Raw genomic sequence first — 17,241 nt, 5'->3', positions numbered from 1 at the left:
CAGCTCCCCACTGCTCATAGTAGCATTATGCAAAATGTTATTTTCGATAAGGGAAAGGGTTTCCTCAATTTGGATATTGGTGTACAAATTCATAATATCAGAAGACGCAACTACCATATCATCTGACATTTTAAGTTTCTGGTATTCAGCAGCAAAAACTGCAAAATTTAGTACACTATAATTACTGGGGAACTTACACACTCCTTTCAGTTTCCAAAAAAAGAAACTTAGTCACGAAGCATAAGTGGAGAATCTCTACCATTAATTATAACACACACACTTTTTTCAGCTTTATTTAATTTCATCCGTATGTTAAGAACAGGCAAATTTGGATTCATGCATATCAGACTCTGTTTTTCCCTTGGTTTCATCAAGAACTGTAAACCATCAATTTTCTTTTAAAGCTACATTCACAAACTTTATTGGATCCTTATTAATTTGTCATATACCATTATTTGCAAAAAAAAAATCCAAAACCATTTCCCTGTACATTACCTCTGATAAGTTGACTAATGTATTTCCTTTATTGGCTTTTATTATTAAAGCATTCTCTCCAATTTACAATTGATGCCTGCCAAAACCGGTTTCTCACTATGCCTAGCCCTACTACCCTTAGCAATGAGATGCTACTTAGCTAACAGTTCCAGTGTTTTGACAGTAACTAATGTCTCCACAAGACAATCCAACTTGTTGTATGTGCATGCTGTCATAAGTTCAGTGATCAACTTTGCTACATTTACTCTCAGATATAGGTAGCCGAAGTGAATAACCCGGCCCCTTGTTAAGAATGAGTATTTCCTCATCCGTAAACTGGATATTAGTTACATTAACAACCCTTTCAACAGAAGTAGGTGACTCAGGAACAGCGCTATTCACAGTGTACCCAAACATAATTGTCTAAGCTTATCATTCAGTATGCTTCGTATATCACTCCACTTTACACTAACATAGGCGTCAACTTTTTTGCTAAAGAACTGGAATTGTAAATTTCTAATACATGCTACCAATCTCAAATGCAAATAAATAAGGTCTTTGTCTTCTGCACCATGGGCTATCCTAATCTCACTCTCTGATGACACTGTTTTTTTATAACAGATTTGCTGATGTTTTCATGATTTTGAAAGGCACACATGACAAGGTTATATCTATTTTTAATTTATTCAATAAGCAGATTAAGTAATTGTTGGAAGTTGAAGTGGAGAGGAAATTGAGTTTTCTGGATTAGCTTATGAGAAGTGACGAGTGCCTTAACTACTCAATTTTTTGGAAGCCAACACAGTCTGATGCCATAATACGCAATTATTGTAATCACCCCATTAGACAAAAGGTAGACTACTTTCATACTATGGTGGAGCGACTGTTTAGATTGCCTCAATTAGGACGAGGTTAATAAAGAGTTAAACATTTTGAAGCAGGTTGTGGTGGCTAATGGCTATAAGTAACTGCCGGTTTCTGGTTTGTACAGGAAGCATAGGCAGATGAAACCACCATGGATAGATGATACAAAAAAGTACCTAATATTACAATATAGGGGACCAATCTCTGAAAAGTTGACCCGCTCCTTCTAAAAAGATTTATGGTAGGATTCCGTGTGAGTGGGCAACTAAGGTATAAGTTGAAACATAGGCTCAGCAATCTGGCAAGCTGCCACAGGGTAGTAAATATAATTCATCAGCAGTATATTCAGTTGCAGTGCGGATCCTGTGAATCATTTTACATTGGACAAATTGGTAGAAGTTTTGTCACCCATTTTAAAGAAAATGTAGGTCCTTTTAACAGGACTGCATTTGGACAGTATTTAAAAAATGAAGGTCATCGGGTTGGTACTATTGAAAATACACTTACGGTTCTGCATCATGCATCGAAAGTTGTGCAGTTGGATGTTTTGGAGGAACTTGAGATTTTTAAGAGCAAAATAAGGGAGCCAGATAAAGTGTTGAACAAACATGTCTATTTTTGATTTAGTCAGTTCTTTGTTCCAAAATGATGTATAGTTTATACTGTGTTTCCCTACCATCAACCCCACTGTTATTTTCGCCAACCCCTGGACCACGATCTCCTGTATGCCCGGCTTTGCATCTGGCTTTGTAAAGTTTGTTATGAGAAAGTTTTTGTGCTTGTAACAGGTCGGAAGTGATGATTTTTAATCTCCTATTGTTTTGATTTCTTTTAACACCAATGTTGTTGTTCACATGTAATGATTTTTACATGCCAACATGGTACACAACTGTGTAATACACGCTGTATGTTGTGCTGCTGTGTTTTACTGTACAGTGATTTTAAGTATTTGACAGTTTTTGGAAAAGGGTTTAAGAGGTGTTAATTTTACTGTTGAATTGTATGGTTATTATAATTGTTATATTCCTGACGGTTGGCGAAATTTTAATAAATTAAACAATTTTCCTATATCCTGATAGGGTGGCCCCGTCTCGAGGTTTCCATACGGCAACAGAAGCAGTGAACTGCCAGTTATCTGTATGCGCTGAAACTGTTTGTTGCACATTTTTGACATGCCTTTCACATCTTTGGAAACAGCATTTTTGGCTATGTTACACAGCATTTTTGACTGTGTGAAACAATATGTTCTGTATTTTTAGGAAGTGCTTAAAAATTTAGTAATACCTGTATCATACGTGAGTGTAGCTTTGGTTTTCTGCCCTTTAGGATGAATCGAAAAAAAGGGGTCTCAGCCCAAAAGTAGTCATGAAGTGAATAAAAAAAAAAAAGTAAAATTTCCAACTTTGGACTGGTTTTTTGTTGTACTGATCAACAGAAGTCAGTGATCCAGCATGCTGGAAATTCATGATGGGTACTGTTGTTTGAAAAGAAGCCCTGTGATATTTTCCTTAACTTTTTTGTCATATGCAAATACAGCAAGTGGGTACCACCGCAGAGACAAGAGACAAAGACACGGTTAACCAGAGCAGGCGACATGGAAACAAAGACGCTCCTGGTGCTGTTGTTTTCAATACAACTTTCTTTCATGGTAAAAGTCACGACATTAGGAGTTGGTGGTTGAAGTTTACCACTGGACAGTGACATTCTGTCAGTCGCTTTTGATCAGCCATGGGGAAAAGAGAAAGGAAAAGTTACACACTAGATCAGGAAGTAAAATTCATATGAGAGGTGGATGCTAATCCAAACATCACAAAACCCAAAACTGCTTCAGATTTAGGAATTGCCTACACCACACAATGTACAGTTATCAGCAAAAGAAACAGTATTTTGAACAGGTTTTTAAGACTGGGTGCAAAATCAACAAAACACCGTTATCAGCAAGATGGGAGATCTGTAGATTAGGAAAATGTAATTTTTACATGGTTCAAGCAGCTCTTCCGATCAATGGTGACATGCTCAAAGCAAAGTCGACAGGTTTAGCTACAGGTATGAACCTCACTGCTGATTTCAAGGCTTCATCAGGATGGTTACAAGGATCATCAAGTTATCACAGGGAGAACAATTTATGGCGAATCAAAAGCTGTGGACAACGTCACAGTACAACACTAGTGCCGATATTTTAAGAGATTAACAACCTCAAAACACCTGTAACTGTGACAAAAACAGTCTATTCTACAGTCTGCTTCCTAGTAAAACATTAGCTGAAAAGGGAGACTCATGCCTTGTGGGGAAGAAAAGTAAAATTCATGTGACTGTTCTTCTTGCCACAAATGAAGATGGATCTGATGAACTTTCCCTACTTGTGACAGAAAAATCTAAGAATCCAAAGTGTTTCAAAGGTGCAAAGATGAAACCTACAGAATAGAAATCCAACAATAATTCTGGGATGACTATGATCTTAACTGAACAATGGTTAAAAACTTAACATAAAAAGAGAGAGAGAGAGAGAGAGAGAGAGAGAGAGAGAGAGAGAGAGAGAGAGAGTATCCTTCTTATGGATTGAGGTGCAGCACATCCACCCAAGTACTTCTGGAAAATGTTTGTGGAATTTTTCCACTAAACTGTACTAGTAGTCTAATTAGTCTAATGTAGTCTAATTAAGTCGGGTGATGCTGAGGGAATTAGATTAGGAAATGAGGCACTTAAAGTAGTAAAGGAGTTTTGCTATTTGGGGAGCAAAATAACTGATGATGGTCGCAGTAGATAGGATATAAAATGTAGACTGGCGATGGCAAGGAAAGCGTTTCTGAAGAAGAGAAATTTGTTAACATCCAGTATTGATTTAAGTGTCAGGAAGTCATTTCTGAAAGTATTCGTATGGAGTGTAGCCATGTATGGAAGTGAAACGTGGACGATAAACAGTTTAGACAAGAAGAGAATAGAAGCTTTCGAAATGTGGCGCCACAGAAGAATGCTGAAGATTAGATGGGTAGATCACATAACTAATGAGGAAGTATTGAATAGGATTGGGGAGAAGAGAAGTTTGTGGCACAACTTGACCAGAAGAAACGATCGGTTGGTAGGACATGTACTGAGGCATCAAGGGATCACCAATTTAGTACTGGAGGGCAGCGTGGAGGGTAAAAATCGTAGAGGGAGACCAAGAGATGAAAACACTAAGCAGATTCAGAAGGATGTAGGTTGCAGTAGGTACTGGGAGATGATGAAGCTTGCACAGGATAGAGTAGCATGGAGAGCTGCATCAAACCAGTCTCAGGAGTGAAGACCACAACAACAACAGCAAAGAACTTACTTGAAAGGGCAGCTGAACAGAATGGACAGAGTCTTGAAAGGAGGATATCAGATGAATGTCAACAAATGCGAAACAAGGATAATGGAATGTAGTCTAATTAAATTAGATGAATCTGAGAGAATTAAATTATGAAATAAGACACTTAAAGTAGGTTAGTTTTAGTATTTGAGCATCAAAGTAACTGATGACAGCCAGTGTAAAGAGCATATAAAATTTAGATGCAGTGGCAAAGAAAGTGTTTCTGAAGAAGAGGAACTGCTAACTTCGAATACAGATTTGAGTGTTAGGAAGTCTTTTCTGAAAGTATTTGAATGGAGTGTCACACTCCATAGAAGTGAAACATGAATTATAAACTGGTTTAGACAAGAAGAGAAAAGCTTTTGAAATGTGCAGCTAAAGAAGAAAGCTGAAGATCAGATAGGTAGATAGTGCAAGTAATGAAGTGGTACTGAACAGAATAGGAGGGAAAAGAAATTTTGTGACACAAACTGACTAGAAGAAGGAACTGATTGATAAGACACTTTCTGAAGCATAAACGGATCACCAACTTAGTATTGGAGGGAAGTGTTGCGGGTAAAAATCTTAGGACGATACCAATAGACGAATACACTAAGCAGATCCAGAAGAAAGTAAGCTGCATTTATTTGGTACTGAAGAGACTTGCACAGGTTATAGTAGCATGGAGAGCTGCACCAAACCAGTCTTTGGACCTAATACCAGCACAACAACAAAGCATGCTTACCCCTGTGGGTGAAGTTTCAGCCATGTACAGTAAGAGTATTTATTAAATTTTCGTGATTGGGGTTCATGGTCGTATAAAATTTGTTTAAAGACATGACCATCGCTTTCAAGTTTTAAAAAATATTTTTCCATAAAATAAATATTGCAATTTTGGATGTTTATCCACTTTAAAGTGGAGCACAGCTGATTTTTGTACTTCAGCACATGTCAAAATAGAATTAGCACTTTTTTTTTACATGTAACTATGAAATTATGCTCCGACTGAACAGTTTACCATCACTCAGAAAGAACTATCTGCTTCTCACCAACATTCACATTTTAAACTGTTGCTATAAATACAGATAAATTTAAAAAAAATAAAACACACACAGATAGTGGCATTTTCTCACAACCGAGCTGCTTTCAGTACACACACAAGCCGTTAATGGCTCACTGAAAGTCACTAACTTTTTCCTTGTGTGTTACATAATCATATCTACTTTACATTCATTCTGTAATCAGTGGTATTTGACCTATGTTAAATTTCTTCATAGTCCTGCAAGCCACCATATTGTGCAAATTTAGAACAAAAACCACTTCCTTATCAAATACTCTACAACTTTCAGCTACAGAAGAAAGATGAATATGCTAGTAAGGACATACCTCCACAAGTTCATCGCGCTCATCAGGTGCATCCCCTACAGACGACCCAGATCCGAGAGGACCCTTTTCCATTTCGGGGCAGGAGTTTGCACGGCGTACTTGTACTTCCCCGTCGGCAGTTAATGCACTCATGCCCCCAACACTGTCAACAATTCCATCAGACACTACTGACTGACTGTAGAAACGGTGGCGATGGTGCCTCTGTTGCTGGATGCGTCGCACCATTTCCAGCATTGATCGACTGCTCGGCATGTGCAGTCCACCCGCTGCACACTCTGCTCCTCCTTCTTGCCCACACTCTTCATACTCTCCAACATGTCCGCCAGATGAAACCACATCTTCCAAAACACTGTCACATTCTCGCTCCTGTGCAATAAATATTGGTAGAATGATTACACAGCCATGTTCTAATTACTTTAGAGTATATTAAGATTAAGCTTTCCTAAACCGAAAGATGGTTTGAACATCACAGTAATTATTAGGCATGGGCCTACTGAAGGTGGTATGTACTTATATTCATCTGTTCACTGAACTGACTGACCCAGCTAGTTATCGGAGAAGCTAAGGTTTAACATCAATTCACAATCATTGGTATATCTACATAAATATTTTTGAGTACATTAAAAAATGATATAGGCATCCAATTATACTGTTGTCATGCTCCACAACCGAACTCTCAAGAATCTTACATGGACACCATACACTGGTATACAACTAAAGAACAGGTAATGAGGTATTTTATTCCAATCAGAATGATTTTTCATTTCTGCAGACTTATCAAACTAACATTTGTGTGTTCTTTAAAATACTGATTCATGAATCGAGTTAAAAAAGGATGGTGGACATCAAATTCTTTTTATAGTCTTACGTTCTTTGGGGGATGAAAGACATTACAGATTAGCCTGAAGTTCAAGGTCAGCCTAAAGTTTTTCAGTTCTGGGAAAAACACTTCTGTTATTCAGGTGTAAATTTTTTTGGTCTTCTTTTCAAGTTATGTAACTTCACCATCTTCCCCACGATGCAGACACCAGTTTCGCACAATGTATCCATTGTGAATAGGAGTGAAAACATTTGAGAATAATAAAAATTATGTTTTGCAGTTAGTCTAAGGCTTTTTGGATGTATGCTTTTATTCAAATAAATTTTTGTCAGCTTATTTTCACAAACCTCCTCGTGCACCAGTGAGTAAAGGAACTTCTGTCTGTCGCACAAACCCTCAACCACCACTTTTTTTTAAAGAGAGAGAGAGAGAGAGAGAGAGAGAGAGAGGGGGAGTCAAATGCTTCCCAGCACAAAGATTTTCAATAATGACCACTATGATGACAAGTTCTTCAATAATGACAGCCATGGGTGTCTATAGAAGTTGATTGGAGGGGGGGGGGGGGGGAGGTGGGGGGCGGGCAACGAGACAAATTCTAAATTCCGCAATCAATCTCATTAATCTACAAATTTTTTAGTTATAAAAATACATCTGTCATTTTGTAAGCAAACCTAACCACCACCATGAAACAAAGTGACAGGTCCAATAAGATGAAATAAGTAAAAATTAATTTCTTCTCAGAAACTGTGGTAATCTTACACGACATTAAGACTTTGAAGCCCAGGCACTTGGAAGAATATTGGGCCTAGGAAAACCAACTACTGATGCTGATATTTGAAGCACATATGCAATTTATGTATTTACAAGAATAACACATACTAAAAAAGGGACAAACTTCAAGATTTATTTTTTATTTTTTAATATATCACAAAATTTTTAAATTTTAATTAATTAAAATGAAAAATAAATTAATAAAAATAAATAAATGAATAAATAAATAATATTTAATGAAAATTTTAATTAAAAGAAAAAGTGCGAATGAGTTATTGAGCAATTTCTCCCCTTTGAGCTTCCAAAATTTCTTGCTCGCTCAACAAACATGACTTATCTGAGGCAGAGTTATAGGAAACTGTGAAACCAATCACGTACACACATGAAATTATGCCAATACGGTCATACTGGCCTAGTCATTCAAGACAGCAGCTGTTACATCCATTAAAGTTTCTTTTAGAATCTGTTTATGAGAAAACAAAAAATTATTGTAACTGTACTGGGCGACTATTTGAGTTATGACTGACTCAAAGCTGTATGGAACAGTACTGGGCAACCAAGCACGAAAATTAAATGCACACCAACAATATCCGGAATGTGTAAAATTTTTGAACAATTGTGAAATTTAATTTTTTCTAAGTTTAGTGATTTTAGCAAACTTGCTACAGTCTCAGTATTAATAATCTACATTCACAGTGTCAATAATCTCTTCAAATTTTTACATTGCTTAAAAGTGAAGCAGAAATAACAAATAAGGTTTATCAGCGAACAACTTTAAGCAGTACGGTAAAGCAGTAAAGTGTCTCAAAAACAGATACAAAACCATGTTAAATTGCCTATCATGTTTTTCCTCACAATGTGTTTGAAGCATTATGTATAAACACGTGTAATTCTGACGTTGCTTGTACCTGTACGATATGTCAAATGCTGCTTGTTGCTTCAATTGCAGCAGCTGACAATAGTTGTCAATTGCTACTCCATTGTCAGCATCCAATAACAGCATTCTCATTAAAAAAATTCGCATTGAATCAGATCAAATCTACAAGTTTGGTGCCCGATTTTTCAAATCTTTTTCTAACCTATTAAGACATAAGAGAAGGAACACTAATTCAGTACTGAGTTTATCTTTTGTCCATAGGTGATGAGGTGTTTCTGTTCTATACAGGTAGTATCATGTTTTCATCCTGTTGAGTTTCAAGCAAAAGAGACCAGAAGGAGGAGGACTGCATCCAATCTTCGAAGTGCTTTCTTGTTACAGAAGTCTCTCAAGAGGGGTGTACTCAGTCATATTATTGTTTGAAAAGCTTACCACTGATGAAGCAATGTATTTATTTTGCGGCCGAGTGAGTTTTTGTGTGTATATACAGTATGAAAATGAACAAATTTAATTTGTTGTCTGCGTTGTCAGTGATCTGTTAAATAAATGCGCACTGTTCATTTATTGCTAAATCTCACTTTAGTCATATATCTTACAGCTTTTTATCAGCCAGGAGTTCATGCTCCAGGGTGAAATGGCATTCAAACAAAGTCAAAGCTTGTGTGATGAAATGGAGAGAGAAGAGGGAAGTATATTCTTCGTTAACAAAGCATACAGTATCAATCGGATCAGGTACCAAAAAGAATGGCTCAGTTATACTGAAGCCACATCTAACTTTAGATTATGATGTTAACAAGGCTTGCAGTACAGTGCGTTTCAGCACAGAATTGTCAAGTGATGATGGAAGTTTTACTGCCATCTACTGCTAATGGGAGTGTCAAATGCATTTTGGTTGTACAAACCAGTGCTACTTGAAAGTATAACAGTGACTGACTTCATCACCTCACTTGCGTCTGAGCTCCTTGAGGATGATGTGTATCAAGTTATCAATACCACAGTACAAAGTGAAACGCTACGTAGTTGACACAGACATTTATGCAGCACCCACAAGAAAGAAGTATGCTGCCTGGGCTTCTCATACATGTATTGTCAGATGGAACAAAAACGGAAAAAGCTTTTCACAAAGAGAGATACTACCTGTGTAAGCTTTGCTTTGTGCATGGCGCCTTGTTTCAAGATCTATTACACAAAAGAACGTAATGAGTCTGTATAAAAACTATAATGAGCCACATAATGAGTGTGTAGAAAACCATACTAGTATTTACAAATATATGTTATGTATTTTTCCAAATCTACAACTTATTCAAATTTCCAAAAACATGTTGTGGACTATGTGCTTATCCATAAACAATTATTTTAGCAAAATGTAAAAGCACATGAAAGTGGTGATAAAATGGAGCCTGACTTGTCAAAATATGTTACCTAATGACAAAGTAACACTTATTTGAACACTGCTAATTTTGTAGACAGAGTAGGTGCAGACTGAGTAAGTTAAAAGTGAGCACTGGTCTGAGACTTTGTAGAGTACAGACTTCTAATAATAATAATAATAATAATAATAATGTGCTGTAAGTTCTGTAAATCACAGTAAACCACTGAGCTAAAGAGAAAAGACCCTTGAAGTAACTTATTTGAACATATTTTAATACACTGAAGACCAAATATTTGATTATTTTAATGAAACCGATTAACTATATAGTCAAGACAAATTTTATTAATAATACTGAACACTAACGGCTGCATTTTGGAGAGATTCATCATATATGAATATACAAGTTATGAAAGCTAGAAATAGTTGTTTTTTGTTTTAAGTATGTGTGTGTGTGTGTGTGTGTGTGTGTGTGTGTGTGTGTGTGTGTGTGTGTGTTATTGTTATTGTTTCTATCAACGTACCAACGCTTCCGTTTGGTAAGTTACAGAATCTTTGTTTTTAGATACATTTTTCCCCACATGGACTCATCATAAAATGAAGAAGTGCCCAGCTACATGTGGAACAATCCAAAGAACATTATCTAGTAAAACATGAAAACAAACAAGAATGAAATTTTATCTGTATGGCTCAGTGACAGGGGTACTTAAATCATAAATATCTTAGCAAGGCACAGGTACCAGAACTGATTGCTGAGCTAGCTGAAAGACTACTTCAGACTGGATAGATTTAAAAATGCCCTGTGGAGAGAATTGCATATTTTTAGAACACAAGAGAGAATCGAAGAATGATGGACCTCTCAGCTAAATAGAATTCCAGCAGGATGTATACCAAGAAAGGTTTTACCTTAAGGGAGAGGAGACGTTTGGACGGCCAACGGAACATTGGCAACAACTTCTTCTCTGACTAGAAAAAGAGGACTGCATATTTCATGGAAGAAGAAATATTTCATTGCATTTCAGTAATTCTTTTAATATTTAACACCACATCATCCTACTTGACCATTAAAGTTTCATAAATCCCAACTATGTAAAAACTTCAAGAAATTTTATACACTATTTGATCAAAAATATCCGGACACCCCCAAAAATGTATGTTTTTCATATTAGGTGCATTGGGCTGCCACCTACTGCCAGGTACTCCATATCAGCAACCTCAGTAGTCATTAGACATGATAGAGCAGAATGGGGTGCTCCGCAGAACTCACAGACATCAAACACGGTCAGGTGATTGAGTGTCACGTGTGTCTTACGTCCATACGCGAGATTTCCAAGTTCCTGAACATCCGTAGATCCACTGTTTCCAATATGGTTGTGAAGTGGAAATGTGAAGGGACACATACAGCACAAAAGCATACAGGCCGACCTTGTCTGCTGACTAACAGAGACCGCCGACAGTTGAAGAGGGTCGTAATGCGTGATAGGCAGACATCTATCCAGACTAACACAGGAAGTCCAAACTGCATCAGGATCCAACTGCAAGTACTATGAAAGTTAGGTGGGAGGTGAGAAAGCTTTGATTTCATGGTCAAGAGGCTGCTCATAAGCCACACATCATGCCGGTAAATGCTAAACGATGCCTCGCTTGATGTAAGGAGCGTAAATATTGGACAATTGAACAGTGGAAAAATGTTGTGTGGAGTGACGAATCACAGTACACTATGTGGCGATCCGAAGGCAGGGTGGGGGTATGGCGAATGCCTGGTGAATGTCATCTGCCAGCGTGTGTAGTGCCTACAGTAAAATTCGGAGGCGTTGGTGTTATGGTGTGCTCGAGTTTTTCATGGAGGGGGCTTGCACCCCTTGTTGTTTTGAATAGCACTATAACAGCACAGGCCTACATTCCTGTTTTAAGCACCTACTTGCTTCCCACTGTTGAAGAGCAATTCAGGGATGGTGATTGCATCTTTCAACACAATCGAGCACCTGTTCATAATGTACGGCCTGTGGCACAGTGGTTACACAACAAGAACATCCCTGTACTGGACTGGCCTGCACAAAGTCCTGACCTGAATCCCATAGAACACCTTTGGGATGTTTTGGAATGCTGACTTTGTGCCAAGTGTCACCAACCGACATCAATACCTCCCCTCAGTGCAGCACTCAGTGAAGATTGGGCTGCCATTCCCCAACAAACCTTCCAGCACCTGATTGAACGTATGCCTGTGAGAGTGGGAGCTGTCATCAAGGCTAAGGGTGAGCCAACACCATATTGAATTTCAGCATTGCCAATGGAGGGTGCCACGAACTTTTAAGTCATTTTCAGCCAGGTGTTCGGATACTTTTGATCACATAGTGTATATTACAAACAATTTAGACACCTGAAGAATAGATATATCTGAAGGTAAAGTATTCTGTAGTAAGCAACTTCAGTAAATCACAGTCTGAATTCACATAGCAGTCAGATGATAATTTGGTTTACATCAGCTTGAGCCAGGAACAGGATTTGTTAACCATTAGAGAGGGAGGCAAAGAAAGCAGAAACAAAAACTTTCGTAACATACTTATCACACTGAACCTCATCACAAAACACTGCATCTTTGAGTAAAAGTTTTAGTACTACAATAATTAGTTTTCTGTCCTGGCTATATTTAATGTACCACAGAGTCAGTTAACAAAAAGCAAAATTGATACTCCTTTTTTATTTCATAAATATGAACAAAGTGATATTATCCAATAATGCTGGTTCTGCCATTGATAATTCGAAACATTTTCATTTTAAAACTGAGAATTTGTGTAACAGGTAAACTTGTGCAGCATAAATAAGCCTGATCCTGATGTTAAACACCACTGTGCGATGCCTTGGTCTGGGGATTGAACCACCTGGCACCAATGCAGAAAAACGATATCGGGGGAGGGGGGGGTCATTGTGGTAACCATGAACGATGAAGTAAGATGACATATTCAGAATGGAAGAGAAATAGTTTAGGAAGCTGAAAAAGCGGAAAAGCTAGACAATATGTCTGAAGAGTAAAACTGGACACCACTACAGCTCCAGCTATGCTCCTCCTGAAGCTGACTAAGGAAGAAGGGCAGAACAAATGAAATTGCCACCGACCAATGGCAATGCCCAAGTACTATGACATGTTGTCTCTTCTGGGATGGGGCTGCTACTGGTGGAGAATTCCTGGCCAGCAGACACTCATAAATATCCCTCCAACTCAGACCCTCATTCTCAGATTTATTAAGTTGTTCTCAGATGCTCACTGATGTTCTCTGCACATGACTGTAATGGGTGTGTACATGATGCCAAGCACTGCCAGCACCATTTGCTGATTTTGAGGGAGATAGTGACTACTGCAGCAGCTGATTGAGTAGCTGGCCATGCCATCGATCACATCAACCACGGACTTCATCTCTGGTATCAGCAAGCAACCGCCTGTACTAGGAATTGTACGCAGACGTCTAGGTGCTTCATACTGCTGGGTCTCCCTTTGAATGACTACTTCCTGCTGGTGGCCAACGCTCTACTAGGGCACCTACTTGAGTCTGGGATTGGGGCAGCCCAGTCTCTGTCACTGTGCACTGGTTCCAAGGGCTTCCATTGACACAGATCGTCACCCTGGGGTAGATAAACACCTTCAACGTTAATCACAGTTGGTGCTACAGTTTGAAATCGTGCATCCCTGTGCTATATTGTACAGCCTGAGGCAGGCTAACAACTTGGATGGCAGTCATGTATTTGCAACAACATGTGGTCCCTGCTGCTCACTCCAGTACTTGATACAGCTTGCGCATGCTGATGCCTAGGCTTCTATATAGTAGTTAGTGTCACTTTCAATGTCACAGAGGGCTAACTGGGAAGAAAAATTGTGAATTCTATTTGAAATGCTTCAGTGACAGGACAGCAATGTGAATATCTTCAAGGAAGAACAGGCTCTGAAAAGAGGCCAGGCAGTCTAAGCAGAAAGAGAACAAACTCACAAGCAAATCAAATGAGATTGGTGGGTTGCTACTCCAGATGAAATTGAGAATATATGGAAAGGGCAAGATACTTGGTGGGGGGGAAAGCAGCATTATGTTTCTCCAGTGGTAAAGAATGTTACGATTTTGGGAAACATGAGGAATTAACAAACAAAGGTGCTTGTATGGGAGCAGAGAGTGTGAACAGGTGCTAGGAATGAAGAGATGTGGCAGTAAACAGGCCAGTGACTTGTTTACCTGATCCCGTGATAAAACCTGAGAAACAAATGAAGATACCAAGTGTAAGAAATAACTAGGTGGAAGCTCTTGCTATAGAATACTTTCTTAACAGAATTTGCTGAGAAGGAAGAGTTTGTAATCTTACTTTATCAGTTGTAAGTAATGGTTCAGTGGAGCCATGCATGTGTGTGGAAACAAGATATGGTGACTGAGTAACATGTAGCATGTAAGGATTAATTAAGCAGGACTTACATAGAAAACTACTTGGGAAAGTAGTAAGGATATCAAGCATAAGGAACAACCGAGTGGAACTACTTCCTCTTGAATGATTCGTTAAAAGAATTTGCTACAACTGAAGAGATTTGGTAATAATATTAGATAAATGTGTTATGCAGAATAAAATACATGCTACATTAGAGTAAGAGGAAGAGGAGCAAACATTCATTTTGTATTATTTTGTCAACTATGGAGTGTGTGTTCAGATATTTTGCCCAGATATATAAATAGCTATGAATCCAGAGACAGGATTTCTTTGGAGGGATGTTGCACCACATAGCAGTCTGGGTCATGCAGCAAAACAAAGTCACAGGGAGACAGGTGCCATTACTGTGGTGACCACGCACTATGAAGTAAGAAAACACATTCAGAGTGCAGGAGCACTCATTCAAGAAGTTGAAAACATGGAAAAGCTAGCCAGCACCTCTGAAGAGTGAAGATGGGCAATATCACAGCTTTGGCTAAGTTCCTTTAGAGCTGACTAAACAAGATGAGCAGAACAAATGCAGTCCTAGCCATACCATGAAGATGCCCGGCTACTACAACCTGTCGTGTCTACTGGAGTGAGTTTACTGCTGTTGGAGAAGTACTATTCAGCAAACACTCAAATATCCCCCAAATCAGATCCTCAATCTCAGATGTATTCAGTTGTTTTCAGATGCTCGCCGACATTCTCTGTGCACTACCTCATCAGGATATGTATGAGATGGTAGCTGCTGCCAATCCTGCTATATTTTCCGACTGCACACTAGTTTATGTCCTATTCATCAGCCGTTTTATACCATGCCAACCAACTGGCAGCAACTGTGTGTTGCTACACTCAAAACCTGCTCTCTGTTCGGCTTCCGAGATACCACTAGGGAGGCTTTAGTTCAGTGATTATTTCAGTTATCTATCTAATATAAGGGCCATTGTTTTATAAACATTATAAAAGTCTATCAAGTTACTAAAAACTCCAGTAAAGCTATACCTCTTTTCCATGTTCAGAACATTTTCGCATTTACTTTACTGAATAGATTTTTCAATCTCTCCAGCAGGTCAGTCTGCTTTTCTTCCTGTATTCTCCTTTCCTTTATGTGCAATGTGTGTCTGCCTTTCTCAATTCCTACTCTACTCACTCAAACACATCTCACAGTGAGGACAGAAGTGTAAAGTTACCACTAGTTAGCTAGAGTGACACCAAGCTAGGACCAATTGATTATAAGTTCAAATTTGTGCGAGTACGTAGCTTGGGATGGGACTTAGGGTTGATAATATGTGGGCGCACAACTTAAGTGTCAACTGTAAGTGTTAAGGTCCGAATGCAATTTCTTGCTGGTGGTTCTACGTTGTTTTTCTGGCACCTAACATGACTCACTTTTGGCAGTGGTTTGTAAATACTGAAAAATCAAGTTGCATCTTAAACAGCAAATCCCTCAATAAAGGGATAGATGAGATGGGAGAAAGCAGGCAAGGGTGTATCACAATTGAAAGGTCCATTCTTAGTGAATTGTTGCTCTTCACAAATCTCAATGCATATATATTCTGCAACAGAAAGATGATGGTAACATAATGTTAAGAATCAACAGAGGAAGTTTATGTATGCTTTTAGTCCTAACAAAGCTGGAACTTACGTCAACTTAACAAAAAATTAAGGAAAGTAACAAATTCAATTTATTATACATCATCACAAATTCCAACAAATATTCGATGTGCAGATTTTAGTTCAACTCGTTCAGTCAGCTCTATGTACTAGTTACATAGCAACTGATGACCAAAATTAGGTTATTAACTGCAAAAAATCAGCACTACTTCTACTGTGGAATAATATTGTAATTCTCATTCAGCTAATAGTGAATGGCCTAAACAGTAGTCACCTCTGTTTTTGTGGAGTAATCTGGAAGACTTTACATCAATGAGGATGTTTATAATGTCAGATAATTATTATGGACCTTTTATTTATAAATAATGCTTGAATGTTAATGAGATGGAGCATTTTCCTGCAAACTGGAATAACAAGCTCCAATACCATAAGACAATACACTGAGGAGATTCATTGTTACAAAGGCTACACAATTAAAGACTACTTTCTCTCCTGCTTCACAAATGCACTAGCCCAACAAGATGAGTACAAATATCTCTGTGCAGTTTGGAAAATAGGAGAGGTAATGGCAGATTGAAGCTTTGTGCTAAAACACAAGACATTCCAGGAGAGCACAATTGGTAAAAAGATTGCCCATGAAAGGCAAAGGACCAAGTTTACACCACACTTTGGAAAACAGTATCAATCTATCAGTGACTTAATATATTTTTATTGACCAATGAGAGCTGCATATACTGAGTATTCGAGTATTCTGTGGACTATATAATTACAATAGTGAAAGTAGTACAATAGTCATTACAAATCTCATATTTCTTCTCGTATAAGAAACGTGCATGAACACTTGACTGTACCAATAGTTTAATATCACACGTTAGAACAATACTTAAAATACAACAGTTTTAAAAAAAATATTTATTAAATGATTTGTCAAGTTGTGAGTTATTTCATGTCCTTATATTAACTGGCAATACCTACAAAAAACCTAAAACCAAAAGAGCTACACAAATGTGTTACAGTTTCTTAACTGGCAAAAAATGATATGTATAATAGCACTATAATTAACAAATGCCTTAAACAGTCTCACCATGACTTTTGGCTGTGTACCAATAGTGAGATTTTCTCCAAGGCGCACAATTTCCAACACCTCTTGGTCTTCCTGGCTAGCATCCTGATCGAATTTAAATCCATTCCTCTGACTTGGACTCGTTCGACCACTCAGTGGGCTCCTTGCCCTGACAGGGGCTTGGCTTTCTCTTTGTACAGTCTCAGTTGCCGCCTGCACGGTAAAAAAAATGAAAGCATAAAAACCC

The 17,241-nt window shown here is 38.2% G+C and overlaps 1 protein-coding gene across 2 annotated transcripts in view; it reads right to left on the bottom strand.

Moving 5' to 3' along the window:
* LOC126480669 (hamartin) overlaps positions 1-17,241 on the bottom strand; it is a 234,346-nt gene that overhangs the window by 90,024 nt on the left and 127,081 nt on the right. For both annotated transcript variants that reach the window (XM_050103892.1, XM_050103893.1), the window contains 2 exons: positions 17,016-17,207; positions 6,035-6,400 (listed from right to left, as the gene is read on the bottom strand). In XM_050103892.1, coding sequence (XP_049959849.1) covers positions 6,035-6,400; positions 17,016-17,207 — 558 coding nt within the window. The remainder of the gene's footprint in view (positions 1-6,034; positions 6,401-17,015; positions 17,208-17,241) is intronic.

This window comes from Schistocerca serialis, chromosome 5 (assembly GCF_023864345.2).
Source record: "Schistocerca serialis cubense isolate TAMUIC-IGC-003099 chromosome 5, iqSchSeri2.2, whole genome shotgun sequence".
Classification (NCBI taxonomy): domain Eukaryota; kingdom Metazoa; phylum Arthropoda; class Insecta; order Orthoptera; family Acrididae; genus Schistocerca; species Schistocerca serialis.
This window is presented reverse-complemented; position numbering and strand designations above follow the sequence as displayed.